The 23,160-nt window shown below is 39.2% G+C and overlaps 2 protein-coding genes across 5 annotated transcripts in view; one reads left to right on the forward strand and one right to left on the reverse strand.

Annotated features, from left to right (window-relative positions):
* The window catches only part of NT5C3A (5'-nucleotidase, cytosolic IIIA), a 35,948-nt gene extending 25,252 nt beyond the window's left edge, over nt 1-10,696 (forward strand). For all 4 annotated transcript variants that reach the window (XM_048839064.2, XM_048839065.2, XM_075125627.1 and 1 more), the window contains 8 exons: nt 2,972-3,070; nt 3,583-3,652; nt 4,440-4,486; nt 5,001-5,086; nt 5,552-5,641; nt 8,252-8,414; nt 8,865-9,065; nt 10,040-10,696. In XM_048839064.2, the coding sequence (XP_048695021.1) occupies nt 2,972-3,070; nt 3,583-3,652; nt 4,440-4,486; nt 5,001-5,086; nt 5,552-5,641; nt 8,252-8,414; nt 8,865-9,065; nt 10,040-10,141 (858 nt within the window). In that variant the 3' untranslated portion in view covers nt 10,142-10,696. The remainder of the gene's footprint in view (nt 1-2,971; nt 3,071-3,582; nt 3,653-4,439; nt 4,487-5,000; nt 5,087-5,551; nt 5,642-8,251; nt 8,415-8,864; nt 9,066-10,039) is intronic.
* A 2,554-nt stretch (nt 10,697-13,250) lies between these two features.
* The window catches only part of FKBP9 (FKBP prolyl isomerase 9), a 34,769-nt gene continuing 24,859 nt past the window's right edge, over nt 13,251-23,160 (reverse strand). Inside the window, exons 9-10 of the mRNA XM_048839061.2 lie at nt 21,922-22,085; nt 13,251-17,331 (exon numbers count right to left, since the gene is read on the reverse strand). Coding sequence (XP_048695018.2) covers nt 17,149-17,331; nt 21,922-22,085 — 347 coding nt within the window. The 3' untranslated portion in view covers nt 13,251-17,148. The remainder of the gene's footprint in view (nt 17,332-21,921; nt 22,086-23,160) is intronic.

Raw genomic sequence — 23,160 nt, forward strand, 5'->3', positions numbered from 1 at the left:
TGGTTCTCTTCTGAAATGTGTCTATATAAAAATGGCACCTTACTTACTACTCAACAGAACTTTAAGTGTTGTTGGTGATGATACAAAACAAATGTATCCGGATTGCAGTCCAGTCCAGACAGTTTTCTTGGTTATGTAGTGCTCACGAAGGTAACAGCATATGACACTGAAACCACATAGAAAATAAATCTGAAATGAGAAGGGGGTGGGTGTATATATGTGTGTGTTAACAGTGACGTTCCTCACCAAAACTAACTTCATGACCCTTAGTGATCACTTGTGAGCAAAACAAGACAGTTCTAACTTCCTACAAAAGAATCTGAGCGTTCTGTCTTGGCAGTGTTCCCACCCGGAACCAGCCTGTTGCATGAGCAACTGGAAATGGATTTTTGTCATCTGAGCGGCAGTGCTGAGTTCTACCAGTTCTCAACTGGTATTGAAATATTTTGCCTACAATGTGCTCTCAGTATAGAATCCTACACACATAGCAGAGAGCTGGTGTAACTGGCTTCAGTATGTATCTGTAATAAATATTTGAAATTTTTATTAACTTTTGAGGAGCGCCTTCAACCACAGAAAAAAATTTTGTAGTTTGCTTCGTAAATTTCTGTTAATCTCGGGCAACAATTGCTGTACTGTGATGTTATTGCAAGTCTCAATTTTAGGTGTGCATTTTTTTCCCCAAAGTTTCTCCAAATCTTTTGATTACTGGTAGCATTGCTCTATTCAAAATGGCTGCCATTTCCTGTAACTTTTAATGGAACTGAAAGCAGACTCACCTCAGTTACGGTGAATACAACTTCCTTATAGTCTTTACAGGTGGTCTGCCTCTAGTAACAGTGATTACCATCTCTTCATTGTTTCCAGTGGAACTGAAACTAGTCTGCCCTCTCAGCTATATGATTTGAAAACTGAGAGAGCCCAGGGAATGTGGGTACTGAAAGAAGATTGAGAGAGCAAGTGAAAGGAAAAGGAAGAAAAATATGGGTAGGAGAGAATTGTGGGACATGAGGCAGAAGAATGAAAATAAATTACAAATGGAGATTGGGAGAGGGGCCCAAGAGAGGCAGAAAAATGATTGGAGAAGGAAAGAATATGAGCTCTTCAATCCTAAAATAAGAAAAGTTACCCTCCTAACAGCTATCAGAACCCATTTGATTTAAAGTCTTTAGTCTAATCACAAAGCAAATTGGAAACAGTGCAGTTTGGGGGCAAAATATGCCAGTTTCTTATGATTTTTGAAGGTTGGCAGTAGAGGATAATGCTTTCACTCTGTCTAAATACAAATCTAAGAGTCATCTTAATTGTCAGTTACATTGTCAGCGTTTGCAGGATTTATTCCCCCTCTCCTGCCCCCGCCGAACAAAATAACATTTCATCATGGTGAAAATGACAAGAGTTCTGTTAAGAAGGTTGGTTTTCTTAGTTTTATTTGGGTTTTATTTCCACAGCAACTTATATATTTAACACACTGTGAGGGCTCAATGATGAGGGTAGAGTATGAGAGAAATTATTGTCAAGAACAGGAAAGAAGATCGGTGTTGCATGATTAGATTGATGCTCATCAGTCATCAAATAAGAATTTCTCTGGAAGCCCCATCAGTTACTTGAGAATCTAAGCTCTTTTTTACAAATATTTTTCTAGCTTTTATGTGGCAAAGATAATGAGCTAAGCATGAACTGATGCAGGCTGAGTTTGAACAGTGAATGAAAACATTAACTCATGGCCAGTTACATCCCTTAGTCCCCATGGTGGTTACAGAAAGCCTCAGATGCAGGTGATAGGTGGTGCAGGTGATATCGCTGTGCATGTGATAGGTGGTGCATAGGGACTTTGCAAGAAAAAGAGGATTTGGGCATGATAGGAATGATGCTGGGCAGTGAACAGAGAATTCACAGGGTAAAAGCACCAGCGTAAGCAGTGCTTCAGCTTCTGCTACTAACTTTAGAGTCATAACAACACATATATGGAGCACTTCTGCTCACCAGGTTGGAATGACCACCATACTTTGATCGGTACTTTTGCCGCTAACGTAAATTATCACTGGCAGGGGAGACAACCTGCAAATATGCTCAAGGGGTTATCAGTTGAAACTAGATTTGGATTTGAATATAAATGTTCCCCAATAGTGCATGCAACCCATGCAGTTGGAACACTGTACTAACTCATGAAAACTTGTAAATGAACTAACTTTTACTGTACTTTACCTCTGCCCAAAGTCAAGTTCTTTTGAGCTGTCTCTTCCTCTCCCCCAAAACTGAATAAGTTGAAAACTCTGCCAGTAAGACTGCTCAGTCCTTCCAATTTTTCAAAAGTTAATGTGCAAAACTTCTGTGCCATCTCCTAACAGTACCATCTTAAGTTTTGTTTCCTTGAATTTACATTCATTCCAGCAGTACTGAAATGTGACCTGTTGTATGATAGAATGCCCTGTATGGGTTACTGTAAGCACACCTTTGGAGAACAAGTAATGTTTTGTACACAGTCCTCACAATTATGAGGTGGATTCTGAGGTCAGTCTTCATAAGTGAACTGAACATCTTAGGAACAACTGAAAGCCATGATAAAACCATCAGTCTTAAGGGCATACAACAGCACATGACACACTCTTAAACCCACAGCTCTTTCTACTTCTTGGTGCCTTACTGCAGGTGGTGCTGCAGTAGCATATCTTGTTTCTCTTCTTCCTTAGAACCCTTTACTTTTCAGTTGATACATGGGGGATGGTGGAAAGGGGGGAGTGGCTAATTGAGGACAAATCATTTGGGAAGCAGCATTGACAAGGATGAACAGAGATTGTATACACTTTGGGAACCACAAGCAGTCCTAGGGCATTTTTTATTTTATTTTTTTTACTTCTCCATTATCCTACTCAATGTTACACAGAACTCTCTATATGCAGTACCTGCCCTTTAATGTTTAACAATTAAACATCTGTATTTATTTCCTTCTCTGTTCTATTTCTTATAGATGCCAGAATTTCAGAAGAAGACTGTCCATATCAAGGACCCAGGAAGAGTAGAAGAAATTATCTGTGGACTCATCAAAGGTGGAGCTGCCAAACTTCAGGTGAAAAATGGGATAAAGATGTGTGCAAGATATGAACAAACAATCATGCTGTTTGTTCTAGGCCAGAAAGTGAAATGTGTGTATGACAGGAGCCAAGTTTCAATAAGTCTTCAAAGTTGGGAGATCTGTTGAACTATCTCAGAACACCTCCTAAATTCAAGTGTATAACTTAACCATTTTCCATTAATGTCATTAAATAGTGAGTGACATAAGGTAGCCAAGTCAGGAGATGTCCAAACTGTGGATAATAAAAGGATAACTTCAGGACAGGATGCAAAAAGCATGTTATTTCAATGCATTACTCTAATTATAATATGATATTATATAATTGTGATTATTTATCATAACTGTTGTTCTAATTCTCTATCGTCACAGTAAAGTATTTCAGTAGAGTCTTTATAAGGAGACTTGTGATAAGTCTATTGTCCTCACAGCTATCGGTAGTGATCATTCAGATTCTAGGCATTTACCTTTACTGTGCATCTGTTTTATAACTTTTTTTCTTTTAATAGATTATTACAGATTTTGATATGACATTAAGTAGATTTTCTTACAATGGAAAAAGATGTCCAACATGTCACAGTGAGTACTTTTTATATTAAATGATTTTTTTTTAACTACTGCATGTAGTTTTCTACATCTTGTTTTTCCCTGTTATATGGAGATTTCACCTGCACTTGATTTATCTGAGTTGTACGGTCTAATAAACGAGTTTTTAGAATGTCTTAATTGCTCTCCACCTTAAAAACAGTTCTCAATCAGTGTTTCAGTATATCATGAGATCAAATCTGAATAACTCAGACTTGAAGTTAGAGTGCACAATGCCAGTAGCGTTATCATTGCATCAATAATTTAGACTTGCTGAAGATTTTTATTGGTCACAGGGTTGTGTATGTCGTGGTATGCATTTTTAGAGTTGTCTAGGGTTATAACAATGACATTAGCAAGAGTCATATGGTTAAAACCCCCCTGCAGCTCTTGGAAATTTATGCTTTACCCTTCTCTTAAAGCAGAGGAAACGAGGTAATATGTCTTAATGAAATCGAGCTGCTAAAGTTGTCAGGCTACAATAATATGTTGAGAAACTTTTTAATTTAAAAATTTAGAATAAGGGACATCAGTATTTTATTTTGGGTTTGTTTTTTTTTCTTCTTTCCAATTAAATGTTCTTTTTCAATCCAAACTCTTGAAAGACAAGTATGCATTCTAGTGGGCTCTGGTATGAACAGTTGTGAGCAAACTTGTGATACAGTAGTACATACTCAAACATTGCTCTTCAGCATTATACAAGGCATAAAAAATAAAAAGTTGAGAGAAATTCAGTCCTTTTGATGGAACTTCTTGTGACTTTTTTTAATAATCTTTTCAGATGTCATTGATAACTGTAAGCTCATCACAGAAGAATGTCGGAAAAAGGTAACCAGAAAATCAGTTAGCCATTGATCACTGGTACAGACTGATTCATTTCACATTATATTTTAGTTCTAGTGTGATCTAATTTATGCTGCACTGTAAGAAACCAGAAGTGAAACTCTCTGGCCCCGCTGAATTCAGTGGGAGTTTGTTCATTGACTTCAGTGAAGTCAGGAGTTTACCAACCAAGCCCTCAAATTGTTAACCTCGCATAATGTAAGTAAATGTATATTCCTATCAAAACTAGAAATAATCTAGTTTCACAAAATGTGCAGTTTACTTATGTTTCATCTTTATGTATACAAACTAACTTCTTGCACTCATCTGTACATCGGCATACAAAATACAATATAAAGCATTTCAGATTCCATACCGACAATTAGTAAAGTAAATCAGTAAAAATCACAGATAAACGGAGTTGATTATTTAGATCAAAGCATGGAGGTTGGACATGGAATAATCACCTAAGTGCTTTTTTATAATTGAAAGATCTTAAAAGTTCTGGTTTTCTTTTCAGTTATTGCAGCTGAAAGAAACCTATTATGCTATTGAAATTGACCCTGATCTTACCATTGAAGAAAAATATCCTTACATGGTTGAATGGTAAGAGTTTATTTTTTACAGTTTTCACAATGAAGTAAGATTTAACTTTTTTGTTTAAAGTCTTTCTAAAATATACGGGCTAAAGTTGACCTATTGCTAATTCAGTTAATTTAATTCACCTTTCTTTGGGGAATGTTGCACAAAAGAGATTTTGGTGTTGCTGACGCTGCTCAGCTGGGGCATCCTGAACAATGTATAATGTATTCCTGCTCAAAAATCAATGATATATTTGTGAACAAATTCACTAAATATAATTCCCCATGTTTTGGCTGGATACATATTTAATCATAACTTGGTCATAGGGTATTTTTAGAGTGTCTCACATTAGTAGATCATTTTAAAAATCTTACCAAGAATTAAATGTAGTATGCTACTACAGACAAATGAAATTCAGACTTAAATGCGAGCCTTACAATCCTTAAGTCAATGGAAGTTTGACTCTTTTTTTTTTTTTATTATTCCTAGGTACAATAAATCACATACTTTACTTGTTGAACAAGGTTTACAAAAGGATAAATTTGCAGAAATCGTGCGGGAATCTGATGTTATGCTGAAGTAAGATTCTTTGCATGTCAGATCTATTTAAAGTGTTTCCGTGGACTCTACACTATTGCTATTATGCTTACTGCTCATATCAGGAAACCATTTTTGTTGAAAACTGTAGATACGTAATATTTTCAGAAGAAATTGGATGTGAATATTACATAACTCGTGTCTATTTTGCATCTGAAAAATACATTAACATGATATCAAAGATGTATTAGAATGAACACTTGAGATATTTGCAACTACAGATAGTCTACTGTGTCAGACAACTTTTGACATGGTGTCTTACATGGTTGTTATTCCTATAAACTTTCTGCCTCACAAATATATGTACAGGAGAGGTTTTCAACAGTACCACAGGGATTTAGGCACTTGACTTTAAGCCCTTGAAAATACTAACAAAGTAGCAACAAGACAATTTAGGAATGTCTATATATTTTTGAAATAGTGGAATATTATTCTGTCCCTAAGAAGAGAGACAAGTTTAATAACCGGCATTCTTGCCCCAGTGTCCTTACTCTTACTGAGGCGCCAGTGTTTTCTCCTATATTCAGTGCTTTTCTATCAGCATTTCCAAAGAGATCTTCCAGAGAACTGGCTGTAAGTTTGGAATGTGTGGTGGTGATTTTTTAAAAATCAGCCTTAGGATGCAAGAATTTAATTTGTCTGGATTTATTTATTCTTGCCTATGGTACTGGACAGTTTGCTTCAGTTTTTTACTGTTGCATCAGATAAGAAAAACCTTTTTTAACCACAAAGAAGCATTATATTAAGACTCTGCTTTTAAAGGGAAATGCACGTGCAGCATCTGTGCACATATATAAATGAGTTTCAGCTGCATGAATCTGCATCATTACAACACACTTTCAGAATGCAGGCATTACCTATAACATACTATACTTGGCTGTACAAGCAGGAGCATATAGAATAGAAGCAGGAAAGTGATATACGGCATTAGTTGAACCATTAGTGGAATATTGTGTCCAGTTCTGGTGTCACTTTTTAAAAGATGTTGACAAATTGACAAAGGTTCAGAAAATAGCTACAAGAATGATTCAAAGTCTGGAAAACTTGTATTAACAGGGAAAGCCTAAAGAGGCTTAACCTATTTAGTTTAACAAAGAGAAGGTGTTAAGAGGTGACTTAATCGTGTGTACCTAGAGAGAAGATTTCTGATAGTTAGAGAACCCTTTAATATAGCAGACAAAAGCATAACGGGATCCAATGGTGGGAAGAGTCTGCACTGTATTCCATGTGAGGGCAGTTAACAGGGCTGTCAATTAATCGCAGTTTACGCATGCAATTAATTTAAAATAAATTAATGCATTTATTTGTAATGAGCGTTGATCCCATCCCAGGGCGCCATGTTCAGGGGGATGCCTCTCCTCCCGCTGCCCTGCTCCACTGCTGCTCCTCCCCCACCTCCCCATGGAGCTGCCCGTGGTCAAACTGCACCAGACCAGGAGCCTGCCTCCTGTCTGCTGTGCAGAGTGGGGTAGGAGAAAGGGGGCTGATGTTGGCGTGTCCCCCTACCCCCCACTCATGTACCTGGTCACCACTGAGCGGGAAACAAAGGGAGCCTGTCTGCTGCTGGCTCATGAGCAGGGCTAGCCTTATGAGTGGGCGGGCTGGACCACCACCCAGGACACCGCACTCAGGGGGGAGGGCACCTCCTCCCCCCGCTGCTCTGCTGTCTGCAGCTGCTGCTGCTCCTACACTCCCCCGCCCCTGCCTTGGAGCCACCCCTGGCCAAGCTGCTTGGGACCAGGAGCCTCCTGTGCACATGGGGTGGAGGGTGATACTGGGGTGTCCCCATTTCCTAGCCCACGTACCTGGTCTCTGCTGAGTTGGGGTTGGGGGACAGGGAGCTTGTCTGCTGCTGTTGCCTCTGGGTTAGGAGTAGGAGCTGCCAGCAGCTGCTGCTGTCTGAGCAAGCATTCAGGCTGGTGAGTGCAGTGCTTAAAGAGACAGTGTGTTGAACACACTCAATCCAACACACAAACACAGTGTCTCACTCCCCGAACACACACACACACTTCCCCTCCAACATCCAAAAATATTTAATTAAATGGTATTCTATTATTGTTTAACAGAACAATTAAAACTGCAAGTAATTGGGACTTTTTTTTAATCTTGATTTAATTTTTTTAATAATTAGACAGCCCTAATTATTGGAACAATTTACCTAAAGATGTGGTAGATTCTCCAGCACCTGAAGCCTTTAAAACAAGATTGAATGTCTGTCTAAAAGATATATTCTCGCTAAATCAGAAGTTATGGCTCAGTGCAAGAATTACATGGTGAAAGTCTATGATGTGTTGCTTCCCACAGCTCCCATTGGCCAGGAATGGCAAACCACGGCCACTGGGAGCTGCGAGCAGCCGTACCTGCAGACGCTAAGGTAAACAAAATATCTTGTGGCCTGCCAGGGGCTTGCCCTGAACAAGCCACGAACCACGTTTGGGACCCCTGGACTATATGATCATAATGGTCCCTTCTGGCCTTAAAAAACTAAGGAAATTTCCCCATGAAGATGGGAAAGTCTTTTGAAAATTTACTTTTCATGTTTTGGGCAATTTTTTTCTGTGTTTTAGCTTGTATTTACATCCTGTTCTGCAGGGAAGGATATGAGAACTTCTTTGATAAGCTCAGTGAACATAATATTCCTGTGTTCATATTTTCTGCTGGGATTGGAGACATCCTAGAGGAAGTCATCCATCAGGCTGGCGTCTACCATTCTAATGTCAAAGTAGTTTCCAATTTCATGGATTTTGATGAGAATGTAAGTATGAAATACTACATTTCTGGAGTTGAAACGGGTAGGTAGAGGGATAAAGTGTGTATTACCCATATAATACAGCATAACACTCTAATTGAGCATGTTAATGCAGCAGATGCAGTTAATTGCCCTGCCATTTGGAAAAGGAGCACTGTATAGTCAGTCCTTGTCCTCGGTACAAAGCAAATAGAAGATAACCACCGACGTGGTTGATAGCTTACTTGTGGACTGTTCTTGGGGCAGCATAACGGTGTGCTACCTTTTTTGCTCATGGCAGATCACCGATTTACAGTCTAACCCCTTAGCAATGCTTCTGCTCTCTGATAGTAATGAGTCTTGCATAAAACCTAAGAGGATTAAAAGAATAAATATTTGCCCAAAATAAAACATGTCACTCTGAAATTTAATCTGTTCTCATAACATTAGAAATAACTTTTAGCATTTGTTTAATAGGGTGTGTTAAAAGGATTTAAAGGAGAATTGATTCATGTTTATAACAAACATGATGGTGCCTTGAAGAACACAGAGTACTTCAAACAGTTAAAAGACAACAGCAACATCATATTGCTTGGAGATTCACAGGGAGACTTAACTATGGCAGATGGAGTTGCAAATGTTGAACACATTCTTAAGATTGGCTATCTAAATGATAAAGTAAGTAGTTTACATATTGGTAAGTTTGGGGTAGGATATTTCCTTCTAATCACACATACTGTGGAGCAGCAAAATAAAGACATTCTATAAAGCATTATGTACCTACTAAAGGGGTAACTTTAATATCTTCTACAGTTCAAATGTATTCCAAAGAGTTGACACTCAAAGGGTTTCCTCACCTCACCCCAATGACTTGTTAAAGCAGAAGCTTAACTTTCCCCCATCCTTTAGTATTCTCTTTACTGGAACTTCTCCTGAAGCAGCTGTCTTGCTGGGATATGAAGTTCAGGGGCTGGGGAAAGGCTATAAAGTAATCAATCACCTTCATAGGCAGTGATTCTTTCTCTCCTTAAATTTTGTCCCTTTTTCCTTCAGTCCCACATCTGTGTCTGAGCAAACTTGCTATATTAAAAGCAAGAAACTTTCTCCTACTTTGGATGAGACCCAAGACTTCGACTGCAAAACTAAAAGGCACTTCCAAAGTGAAAATGCATTCCAAATTGAAATATATACCATATTCAAGGGGTGTAAAATACTGCCTGTATTTTCTTCTCATCCACTAATGACACGATAGAAGTCCATTCCCAAATTCTACAGCCTCTTCCTGTCATGGAGCTGCGACAGGTTTCAACCTGGTTTGTTACTCATTGACAACATCATTATGCATGAAGTCTTGAGTACAGCCTGCCATAAATGTATATTGGAGAGAAAAAAAGCCATATGTACTTGAGCGCCTATTATACATACTCTTAAATAAGTGGTTTGAATTTTAAACTTGCTTTTAGTCTCACTTCCACAAACTGTGGAACTCAAACCCTCAGTAGCTAGCAGTGGATATGCTTATTTCACCTTGATAATGAGGGGGGGGTGGGCGGGAGGAGACTTGATACTAGTTTTATAATGGTGGTGGACTTTTCTACATTAAAACCTGTTAACTGGGTGTTCTTCCCCCCTTCATTCATGCTGCTAACAAGGTAGAAGAACTTCTGGAAAAATACATGGACTCTTATGATATTGTTTTGGTGAAAGATGAATCTTTAGATGTGGCCAATTCCATCCTACAGAAAATCCTGTAAATTGCATCCTCAAGTCACTCTACTTTTCCTAATTGGACAACTGGACAGAAGAGCACACTTGTGCTATCTTAGAGATGTGTTTATTATCCATATTTTCTGAACTCTTGTAATTCTTAATTTAAAAATTTTGATCATTTTTGGTATCTAAAAGTAATATACAGCATCCATTGTCAACTGGAAGCTTTACTGTTCTTATGCCACCCCTCACTGTCTCTCACCTCTGCTCTGTTTTAACAGATGTAATTAACTTTACGGCTTAGAGGACATTGCAATTTGTTCTTTTAATCATGCATATGAGAGGGGTGTTTTAGAAATTGGAGATATTTTGTAACATTTAAGATGTAAACATTCTGTGATTAGCTAATGTGCAGGGGTCTGTGTTGTATTTTGTACAGTCCTGAGTTGTCTCTCACACAGACAGCTATATTCAAGAATCATAGTTGCACTTGAGGGCAGTGGTGTTATTTTAATGTGTCACAGTAAGTTTTCATAATATATTGGGTTTTTCCTGTGGTGAAAATGCTACAACATAAAGATGTCATGGTTCAGACAAAATGTTACTGTATATGGACTCTAGTATCACTTTACACACTATTTTAAATCAAATCACTGATTTCAAAAACTTGCTAAAGTTTACTTTTAACTAAATAGCACTGCCTTATCAGTAACAGTTGAAAGTTAAGTGTTAGTCACCTGTAAAGTTTATATTTGACTGGCTTTGGGTGTTTTGCACAACAGCTTTAGAGAATAGCTACCCAAAAAAATCTCCCATGGCAGGCTGTAAAATACAGTTAAGGGAAGCAGTTTGCTCTTTTGGTTACCTTTTAACATTTATTTACGTTCAGCTGTGCAGTGGGAGAATTACACAGGTAGCTTGCTTTTCTGGTGTAATCAGTACTACGCTTGAGTCAAAGGAAACTTCTCAGTACTGTAAGGATAATTTTACAAACTAGCACATCAGCTCCCTGTCAGGGCTTCATTCTTTATATGTAGTAAATCACATCCCATATTATAACAATGATTCTAAATACCTCTAAAGTGACAAGTAGTGTACATACATAACTTGTTTTATCCTATTAATTATCTTTTGTGAACTTTAGTTTTGGTTTAATTAACGGTGCCATTACACTTCATTATGTAAATCCTCCTTTCACAGGATTAACCATGGTGTTCACTCCTTGTCAAACTGACTGCAACATGAGCCCAGTACGTTATAGATGATTGCTACATCTATTCAACTCCTGTTAACAATAAGTGAGTTGGCCGTCTGTGTTTTTCCCCACCCACAAAGTAAAGGTAGTTCTTGAAGTGACTGGCCATATGGATTACACTTTTCACGTGCATGTCCCCTATGCACATAGGATTGGATTGTTTTGGCCAGCAGTGTCAGTGAGGCCACTCCGAGGTGTCCTTGTATCTGTCTCCTCTCAGGCCGCAAAGCAGGCCCAACCATCCCTCTGTTCTCTTACCACTGCAGCAGCTCTATGCACTGTTAGGATTAGTAATGTTAATTAGTTCAGGAGTGAGTTGTAGTCTTTAAATTCTCTTGTGTCAAATGACAATCAGATATTTTGCTTGGAGGCTAGACAAGTATAAGGGATCCAGCACTATGATAGAAGCAAAACCCCCAGGGTTGTTAACCTGCTCCTTGTGTAACACTTCAGTGCCTGCTTACAGCTGGGCACTCATTCAATATGCTCTCTCTAATCAAACAAAAAGCTAGAGAGGCTTGCCTAAAACTTTCTCTTGGAGTGCTCTGTACAAGCCTTCAGATAGCAAAAGGAAGGATGTAGCTAGACCTCAGTTATCACATCCCTCCCTTTATAGTTCGCCCCAGTGACTCAAAACTCTACCCCAAGCACCCATGCTCTGTTAACCAAGAGACCCTACTTGTTCACTTCCATTCTGGCACTGGTGACTCCTGAGAGGTGTAGGAAGGAACACAGCTTCAGAATCAGGTTGAGATGTTGGTTACCCTCTGCCATGCCTATGAAATCCAAATACAAGAGTCACCCTGGCTCTGACTCAACAGGCAAAAGGTAGCCAATGGCCAGACATAGATCCTTTTGGTGCATTAGTACTACCTGTTAAACATATGCCTCTGGTACCCACTAAACTTGTGGACCACCCTTTCTTTTGCACTGACCTCCTTCATACCTTGCTCATTGACACCATCCCTATTGGCACAGTGCATATGCAGTATGGAGTGATTTCTATGGGCCCAATAGTGCAGCCACCCTTGCTAGGTAAGCAATCAGTTACAGAGACCTTAGTACTGACTCATTTCCCTCTAGAGTGGACATTAGAGCATCCCAGCACGCCTGAAAGAGTAGCCCCACCATTGGAGGAAGTGTACTCCTTTTCATCCTCCTTGTTGATGTGCAGTAGGGACTCATCTTCCCTCCACGGGGATCACACAGAGAAACATGAACTGCTCTCTCAAAAGGACAGGGCAAGGATTTCCAAGAACAGGCTGCTTGTTGTCCTCCATTATGTCCCACCAGTCTGTGTCCCAGCCACGTGCTTATCAACCTTTAACCCTGCCGATTAAGATATGCAATACCATATCTGCAAGCCAGTAGCTTCTGCCCCCTACCAGGGCTAACTACCCTCCCAAGTGGCAATATAGATCTTTGCAGGCAGGTCAACTAAAACAGCCTCAGATACTAGAGACAAAGATCAGACAAGGGAGAACAATTCATCTCACCTGCAATTTCCTCATCTGCCCCTGATGAGGTAGTGAACCCCTCACCATCTTCTCCAGTTGACTTATTTAAGTGGTTCCAAGATGTTAAAATGCATGGCAGAAGCTTGACCTACATTTGGGGGAGGTACAAGAGACCACAAATTGTTGGATGTTCTGCACCCTTCCAAGGGCAGTAGGCTCACCAAGGCAATACAACAATTACTGTAAGATAAGCAACCATTCTTTCCTTGAGTACATGCTAAATGGGGGGTTCAAAAATATTTCCATAAGAAGGGCTGCATGTTAATAAACAAACTTTCCTTCTACGATCACTTACTCTTGGGGGAATTCTGCCCACAATATTTTCAAATTCTGCAAAATACTGCATATTTTGTCAAAATAACACAATATAATCACGCCAGCTTCAATAATTTTGGTAATTTATTTCAAAATATCTGTCAGCAAGTATGTCTGTAACAATATGGACAACAAAAAAAGATTCAGAAAATGGTTTTTGACAAATAGTTTCCTTACTAGGCATATTAATACAGAACTTTCAGTAATAATTCATTTAAACTACAATACAGACACATGCTTCCCCCTCAGAAGCATTGAAAAGGCTTGAGGGAATCAGGGATAACAGAGGAGCTCAGGGAGAGGGAAGTAATTGCTGGGAAGAAGCCTGGGCGCTAACCTGAAGAGTTGTCAGATATGGGTGGAAGAAAAATGGAACGGGTTTTTTTTTGGAGGGGTGGGGGAAGATTGTTGGGGAGTCTCTCCCATGGAGACTCTGGCTGACCCCTAGCCTCTTTCAGGCACCTCTGCCTCTGTCCCTATGTGTCCCTGCACCCCCACTCAGTCATCCCTGTCTCCGTTTGGCCCTGCACCCTCACTCCCATTTGGCCCCCATCCCAGTGTAACCCCCCGGCGCCAACAGCCCTATGCTGTCCAACTCCCTCTATACCACCTGGCCCCATGCACAGGGCACTGTGAGGAACACAGCCTCTTCTCCCTCTCCTCTCTCTGCAGCTAGCTGCTCCTGACCAGGAGTGGCTGCCCTCTGTTCTGCCACCACAGCAGTCCCTGGTGGGCAAAAGGTGTAACTGCATCACCTCTCCCGCAGAAAGTATTTTCTGCTGAGAAAAAATATTCTGCAGGGGACATGAATTCTGCATGTATGCAATGGCATAGACTTCCCCCCAGGAATAATTTCTTAACATTGCTGTGGCACCCACAAATCGTGCCTACATGGAAGATTAAGACTCATACTTATGTATTTTTTGCTTTTTTGGAAGGAAAAAAAAATTACTAGCTGCTTCCATCTTCCTTTTCCAATTTATTCTGATGGCTAGAAACAAGAACCAGCATTGTATGACCAGCTAACTATCCACATACTACTCATCTCCAGAGCCCCATCAGGTGCTGAAACACTTAATTTTTTAAAAATTGTGCCTATAATTTAAACAGCAATTTTTTAAAAATTAGTTTAGTTCTTATAACTTAAGAAAGCTGCATGATTTATTCATTCAAGTTTCAGGGGAAGAGTTTAGTCATACTCCAAATTCCTAAACTAAATTTTCATGCACAACCAATATTTCCCCTTTTCTCCCCCTCCCCAATTGGCAGTACATTTAAAATGCAGGTGCTGATTCAGCCTGAATTAGAAAGTAGCATGAAGACCTAATTGCAGACAACAAATAAGAGTGGTTATACTGAAAGTAAATTTACTTAAGTTTTACCTCTACTCACCCTTTCAGTTCTCTTTTGTAAAAATCCAGGCTCAGATACCTGAGACCATCTATCACAAGTTTCCTCCCAAACAAGTGTGGCAGGCTACTCAAATGTTTGCATGCTACTGAAGATACACAGTAGGGTTAAATAAGTCAGAAAGGAAGAGTGAGTTAAACTCAGTGAGACATTGCCATGGGTCTGGCTATGAATGCCACACAAGATTGTTGCCTATTAGGTGAGGAGCTTAAGACTTCCATTTACTATGGTTAAAGTGACAACTTGTCTTTTTGATGGAACTGTTACAAAAATTTGGATATCTGTACACACTTATCTGGTACTGCTCCCTACTTGGCATCTAGATCTGTAGGGCAGTTTTACCATTCTGATTTAACTGGAATTTTCAAGACCAACTGCAGGGGAAATGTGTGGAATGATTCTTAAAGGTTATTCACCAACAACTTCTTAAGCTGTGCTCACTGTACATTCTGACTACCCACCTGCCTTCCCTTCTTCCTGAGGGTTCTAGCACTGTGCAACTGGTTGAGTTATTTGGGTGTGCAAAATTGTCTCCACATTTTCAGTGCCACAAAAAGAGGAGCCCAATGTGCCCTGATTCCTTGAAGGTTGCTGTATAGCTCCTGTGTACCAAAGGCACCTTTTGTGAAATATGCAAAAGCAGTATATTTGAACTACAGTTACTAGTGAGCTATCTTTGTATTTTGAAACAAAATAGAGGAGGAAACTCTGTGCAACATCAGGAACTAAAGCCTCCATAAGAACACTGCTTTGGTGAGATGTTAATGGTTCTGAAGGGCCATTTGTATGATAATGCATGAGATTCCAACTGCAATCCATTAATACCTAGGATCTTCTACCAGGCATTAAAGGGCTAAAATTGGTCCATATCTAAGTAGTCAGTCAGGATTTCCTTGTAGTTTTTAACTAGGGTCCTAGCACCACAAGGCAAAACCTCAGACATAAAGGTAGTCTGGCTTTCACTGGGCATGGGGACATTAATAAGGGTGGTGTTTATATATAAATGTAAAGTTAGAGGAACTGTGTTTATTTTTCAGTACAAGCAAACGTCAAAGCACATTCTGAACAGGCACTGTTAATGGTGAGATCAATTTAAGAAACTCCAGACTTTCCAAAGAACCTTTATTAATATGAAGTACAAAACAGAAATATGTTATAGCTAATCAGTTAGAATTATTTTACTTAACTACTGTCAGCCCAAAGGGGTGTTCTCTCATCAGGGTTTTAGTTCCAATAATGAAACTGTATATAGATTCAGGATAGCAATCTTGCATATGGTGTGTGTATAAGGTTCTTGTTCTGATCAAGATATATTAAACCCTCCACCCCGGGGGGGGGGGGGGGAGAGTACAATCTGTGTTGATCAATATTTTATATAACAAAAAAAAACAATTATCCAGCATGTATCAAACCCAACAAAAGTTCATGGCATTTTCTGTAATTAAAAAATAGCAGTTTTTCAAATGAGTGTGCCAGAAAGTGTAAAACCAGCACCATTCATGTACAGATCAAGGAAAGCAGGTGTCTCACTTCAAAGCATATAATGGAAACATACACCTCCCTTTGTACTCTTCTATGACTAGGGAGGTATTTCTCTGCTGTGTGTGTTGAGGAAAGTTCATGTCATTTTCCAGAAAATATAATATTTAATCTAATTGTATTTATTTGGTCTGTTTGATTAAAACAACTTGCTACATTTACAGATCAACTGGGTGACTGTACTGGCTTTAACATACAGTAGACATGATATAAAATTTAGTATTCATACCTTGACAGTGCTTTAACAGTCCTCTGAGAGTGAAGTGTTTTAGTTAAATAAGATGTAGGAATGTAGCAAACTTCTGTCACATATCCAGTAAAACCCATCATTACACATGTGGGCACAACTTAAAATACTTATTTTATTCACAGCTTGCCAGAATTTTCCAATGGCATGTCTAATAATTTATTTGTTTGTAATCTGCAAATGATAGATCCTACTGGAGATTATTAAAAGGGGCTTGTTCAGTTATTGAAAAGAATACATGCTTTCTAAAGGGGTACTACTAGTAACTCTAATCTGTTAATGCAGCAATTTGTTATTTTGCAGGTATGCTAGTGGGACACATTTTTCTGTTTGTTTACATACCTGTAGAATAACTTTAAATACAAAAAGGCTTTTTAAAGAACTAAAAAAAAACCAATTGCATATTTTCTACTTTTCATCCAACCAAGTGAAGTACATCATTCAATAATAAAATTGTGATTCTAAGCATAAAAATTAACCGTATTCTTCACGTAACCATGTTTGTCAGTACACTCAATCTCTTTATAAATCCCACACTGAGGCCCTTAATGTTTTTTTTAAAACGTAACTACCCATTCTAGCTGAAAACCTTCTCTCGTGTAATAACCCACTCCACATATACCGCCATGCATACATGAAGAGTTTTATACAAACACCTTCCCCAAATACGATCCCTTCAAACACACACACGCACATGCACAGTACGTCAAACATCTTCCAGTACACACACAGTGACAGTAGGTCAGCTCACTGGTTTTTTGTTTTGTTTTACAGTTCATCATGTCCCTCTGTGGTCTCTTGGTCTTTCAGTTTGAATTCTTCAGCTGTAATCTTGCCATCTCCATTTCGGTCCTGATTTGTGAACATATTTTTAACAATCTTTGCGGAGTCAAAGCCAGGAGCTAGTTTTCCTTTGCCAGAATCAACCTGAGCTTGAATGTATTCTGAAAACTAGGGAGAAAAAAAAGGTTCACAATGGAATAATTAAAACAACAGACTAAATGGATATTTTAGAAAGACCAACAATTAGTCCCATACTGCTCAGTACTAACTACCAGGGTCCTAACCACTGGAGGGGCGGGAGAACATATATGTTATTACCCTAAGATTTTACAATCTAAATTGGACAGATCAGACATGAAGTAAAATGTTGCTACACTGAAGTCAATAGAAGTTTGGTCATTCACTTCAGTGAAGCCAGGATTTCACCCACAATACAGATTGAAGATGGGTTATCTGAGAAGGACCTTGCACAAGAAGAGTTTTGAGAAGGGAAATGAATGAAAAGAGAGGGGTTTGGTTTTGTGTACAAGTATAGGGAATTCCAAGTGTAAAAACTGACATGGAAGCAAGTGCAAAGGTAACATTTCAATAAATTTTCCTCACACAATTTATTAATCCATTTATCTTTAACTACTTCTCCTATGACTTTAAAAAAAACAAAAAACATATACCTAGAGCCATAGAAGGGCTGAGCGGGGGACTTGGGGTCTGTGGAAAAATTTTAAATCAAAATGGGGATCCTCGGGTTGCTCAAGTTTGAAAACCGCTGTGTTAGTTTATAGTTGTTCTAACACAATTGTGAGCCTCAGTATAGGTAAAGACTGTCATATTTACCATATCAACTGATTATGGAGTTAAGGCTAAGATTGTGTCACAGATATTTTTAGTAAAAGTCACAGACAAGTCACAAGCAATAATGAAAAATTCATGGAAGCCCGTGACTGTCCCGGACTTTTACTAAAAATATCTGTGACAAAATGGGGAGCCTGGGCAGCTGCATAGAGCTGGGAGCTCTGGGGGTCCCCCCTGCTGGCTGGGAGTGGTGGGGGTCTCCTGTGCTGCCAGCGGCAGCCAGGAGCAGCAGAGGTCCCCCCTGCCAGCCGGCACTGGCTGAAGTCACAGAGGTCTTTGGAAGTCACGGATTCCGTGACCTCCGTAACTAAATCGCAGCTTTAGTCATCATTAACCCTGGGATGAAATCTTGTTTAACATGTAAATTAGCATGTGTTCTAACACAATCTAATATTCCAATGCAGGCATTTGAGCTAAGTAGGTAACCTTTAGATTTTTGTCTAAAGGCTCCAGGAAGTCTGATTCTTTAAAAGGCTTCGGCTTCCCTAAATAGTAGCTATTTGCTCTTTTGACATCCATATTCTGTAACCTCACCTCCCCTGGAGGGATTAAGGAAAAAAACAGCCAGTAACAGACTGATCAAGATGCAAGTCCAGTATAATAGCACAATTTTGGTTAAAAATTTGGAGGCCTCAGAACCACCTTTTCTTTGCAGACTCTGGGAGAAAGTTGGCTGGCTAGCATGGCCTACAACTCTGAGACCCTCCTAACCTTTAAGTACAATTTTGCAGTTGCCAGGGGTAGCTTTGACAACACAAGAGACAAAAGGGAATCTCAGATAACTGGAACAAAAAACAGGGACAAGGCCTCTACCTTGAGCAAATCTTTTAAACCAATTCCATAGGACGCTTTTTCTAGTAGGAGGCTTTCAGGACTCCAACAGGCTCCCTTCAGATAAGTATGAGACATCCTGCCCTAGAATCCCAGTCGCCATATTGTCAGTTTAAGGGATTGAGAACCAGAGCATCCATGCCCATGCTGCCACAGCTAAGATCACTCAAAAGCTGAACAAGTGACTATAAAAAAAAAAAAAGTAAAGAAAACTTTCCTGAAACCAGCTAAACCCCCACAAATTTTAACTAAAAACTGTGAACCTTTTTTAAACAAAAACTACTATACTGTTTAAGAACTATTTGCAAGCAATTATGTCAGCTAACAGAGAAAGGAAGAGGATCGTTGGTATTGCAACTGCTGTGAAAGGTGCAAAGAGAGTAAATAAGGGGTGACTAAAAGGGGTATGTACTTATACCCTCAGCCTATTTTATGCTGTCTCACGGAAACTGCACACCCTGACTTAGCTGCCAGTTCTGCTGACAACCAGTTCTATGACTAGGCAACAATATAACAGAGAACTTTCAAGCTTTCTGACAACAAGAGAGATGCCACCACACACTCCCCTAAACTAGGCCCCAGTTCAAAGGAAACTTTTCCACTGGATCAGGCCATTAAAGCGTAAAGTTTTTTCTCATGCAACTGTAGGTAGTTTTTGTCATGGGATTTGGGATCCAATCCAGATCAGTAAAGGGTTGTGTCACTATTTGCCCTACAACCCTGGGTGCCTTAAATGCTTTGGTGCGGTAGCTACCAGCCTGAGATGCTGACTGCCAGCCTACAAGCATGCAGGTCACACCCTGAGTGGCCGTGTGCTGTTCAGCAACTCTGACTCCAACAGCCTGTCTACAGCTGTACAGCCCCATCTGGCTTCCACCAGCCTTGGCTACCACCAGCAAGGTGACCCCAACATACCCCCAGCCCTCTTCTGGACAATTCAGCGAAAGAATATCTTCATTTGTTCTTCTAAAGACAAAAGCATATCACAGCTTATTAACCTACTGGGTAAACACACTTCTATTTAAACACAGCATTTAGCTTATAGTAAAAATAAAACAAATTTATTAACAATAAGACATAGGTTAAGTGATGCCAAGTAAAAGGAATACAGTTAGAAAGGGCTACAAGCAAATAAAAGTGAAAACATGCATCTAAACATCTAAAACTTAATCTAGCAAGGTACAAGCTTTTTCAAGATGGTTTCTCACCTATAGTCAGTTTCCAGAGATTTCAAACCCCTGCCCCTCTTTGTATGAAGAGCCCATCTTTCTCAGCTTGCAAGAGCTCTGTTCCCTTGTGTTTCTCTAGTGATTATTGCCAAAGATGGCTTCTGTCTTTGCTTACATCTTCCAAAGTTAAAATGATCTTGTTTTAAGAGGCAGGATGACCTCATGCTATTTTTACCTTTCTGTGGGCTCCTCATCCCTGTGTGTGTAAGTGGGGCTTCCACTGTTTTGATTCCACCATGCTGAATTTGCATAGAAGACAGGTAAATAGCTGCCATCTCTCGTGTCTGGGAGGGAACCTGTTCCTTCCTGTTTGGCCACAGACTTTAACACCTAATATTATTTATCCATATTTCCTCCTATAGTGTTAATATATATTTATTTCACCATGATATTAATCACTACTGTGCCATTAGCATTCAGAAAAGACCACACTCCAAACAGTTTTATAATACTGTATATTGTATACCAGCAGTTGATTCAATTGATTATCACTTGAGGTTCAGCCACCCTGTCTTTATAGGCCAATAAACCTTTAAAATGGATTCTTCTGAGGATTACCCCTGAAAGTAGGGTTTATTCAAGCTGCGAGGAAGGAGACATGGAGTCTGGTGGTGAAGGAAACTTCATGTTCTTTCTTCCCGCACTTATTAGCTTAATAATTATGTTTACCTAATATGTAAAAATGGACCTTCACTGTCTTTTCTTGAAAACCAGGCTGCTCAGAGAATCAAATAAACATTCGTTTGTCTAAGGCAGACCTGGCTACCAGCTTCCCCTGACATGCCTCATTTAATCACACTTTAGTCCTAATTCCAACATATATCCATCTCTTAACACACACATTATGCAAGAATATTAATGCACAATAAGTTATTAGTTTTCAAATGATACCTCCCAAGGCATATATTTTAGAAAGGTTATTACAATTGTGTGTAGGGTGTAAATACAGGGTTACTTAGGATCACAGTCTTACAACAGAGAGCAAAGAGAATGGAACTATCACACTGCTGAAAGCTTTTTAAAGAGAGACAATAACATCAAATCTGCTCAGCTTCAAATAATGAATTAAAAATAGTTTCAGTTTTTACACCTGCATTTGAGCCCTCTAGACTCTCTTTTTTTAAGCAAATTTTCCTTTAATAAACAAAAAATGTCCCTTACGTGTTACCATCTAAAATACTGACACAAACAGAGGCAGGGAAACTGTGCACAAACTGCTGTCCAATGCAGCAATTGTACAGACTGACTAGATCATTTTCCCCCTCTAATCTCAGTTACAATAATCTCAGGTGCTATTTGTAACAATAGCAGCCACAAAACTTCACAGAGAAGTGTGATTTTCAACATTTACAAACATTTTGACCCAACACCCTTTCTCACATCTCCCCGCCAGCCCCTCTATAGATCGAGCTCTGGTACCAATAATCACATCCAAGCTTCTCCCTCCCCATTCAGTTCTGAAACACAACGTACATTACATCTATTCTGTAGACAAGAGCCTTTCAGCCCTACTGTAAGGGTAGGAATGGAGCAGCGACAGGAGAGAGGGAGAGAGAGATAATAGGAAGAAGGGGGAAAAGGGATTTATTCTTTTAACTTGTCTTTCTGCCTTTTGACAGCCCATATTGTTCTTGGTAGGGTTTTTTGAAAATTTAAAATGTAAATTTCATTTAAAATGGCAGCTTCCTGTTAACTTGGTAATAACCATAGCCTGGGCTGGATAAACTCAAAAACTTAAAGACAAAACCTGACTTATCCATGAGCTTGATGGTGGTGGAGCTGGGGGGGGGGAGGGCGCGGAGAAAAAAAAAAAAATCTATGCAGGTGGCTTTACCCCTAAACTCACCTCCTCCAGAAAAACTTCTCCATTATTATCCTTGTCGATTTCTTCAAAGAGATTTGGAGAGACATCACCATGCCAGACAAACATGTAGCCATCAGGTAAACCAGACACTAGTTCCAGCAGTTCGATGTCAAAAACTAATACTGCACTACCAGGAACTTCTCCTTCTGTCACAACAAATGGCACAGTTAAGTATTAACTTTCAGTTAAGTGGCAAAAGGACAATTTAGGTTTTTTCACAATTAAAAAAACGTATCTATTACTTAAAGTGCAACAACAAACAAGTGCTTCACTAGGGGTCCGATCCAAGCCCAATGAAATCAATGGGAGTCTTTTCATTGACTTCAGTGGGAACTGGATCAGGCCTTATATAAACAGCAAACTGGGGTTAGACCATACAAAATTTTATTATATGAGACACATGAAGCACTACATATTTGCCATAAGTGACATATGTAATGTGAGTTTTAATCTTAAAGGCCCTGACTCGGGAAAGGCACATAAACACCTTTAATTTAAGCACTTGAATGGAACTTAAGCATTTGCTTAGGTGCCCTTCCTGAATAGGGATGCTTTCCTGAATTGGTGGCCTAGCCAACTTTAAATCCAGACACTTAATATAAAAGTTAACTTTTCCTTAATAACTGTGTCCCAAATTTTTATTAATAAAAAAGAAAAGGTATATGGCAATATATGGCAGCTGCATATAGCCTCTAGCTACAGATACAAGACTGTCTTTGTTGTCTGATATATTTCCTCCACTGGGACTCTTCTTTGAGGAGACTGAATTTGCATGATATTGGGTATTTTTTAAAAAAGAAAACAAATCAAAAAGGAACTTCTGTTCCAAAATGAATAAAGGAGTCTCACCAGATATGTAAGAAAATACTAACATTCAGAATCATGCTAGCATTTACTCCAGACCATATATCCAATGTAATCTCAATAGTGTCAAATATCAACGACACATAATTTTGTAGAATTCTTAAATAAAAATAGTGTTTTTAATTAATAATTTTATGGTGGTTGTCTTGGAATCACGTACAAATCAAAGAGGTGTTCAATTAATCTCTCAAATTTATTCCACATTAAACTCAGTGTGATGCCTGACGCTGAATCTTTATACAACAGAAGTTGTCTATGTTCTTTAGGAATCCAAATCCTACGAAGTCAGAGTGGGCTGTGGTGATGCATCTTCTTCCATCAGAGCCTAGAGTTTGATATCATTAGGACACCATTCAC

The sequence above is a fragment of the Caretta caretta genome, chromosome 2, assembly GCF_965140235.1.
Source record: "Caretta caretta isolate rCarCar2 chromosome 2, rCarCar1.hap1, whole genome shotgun sequence".
In the NCBI taxonomy this organism is placed as follows: Eukaryota; Metazoa; Chordata; order Testudines; family Cheloniidae; genus Caretta; species Caretta caretta.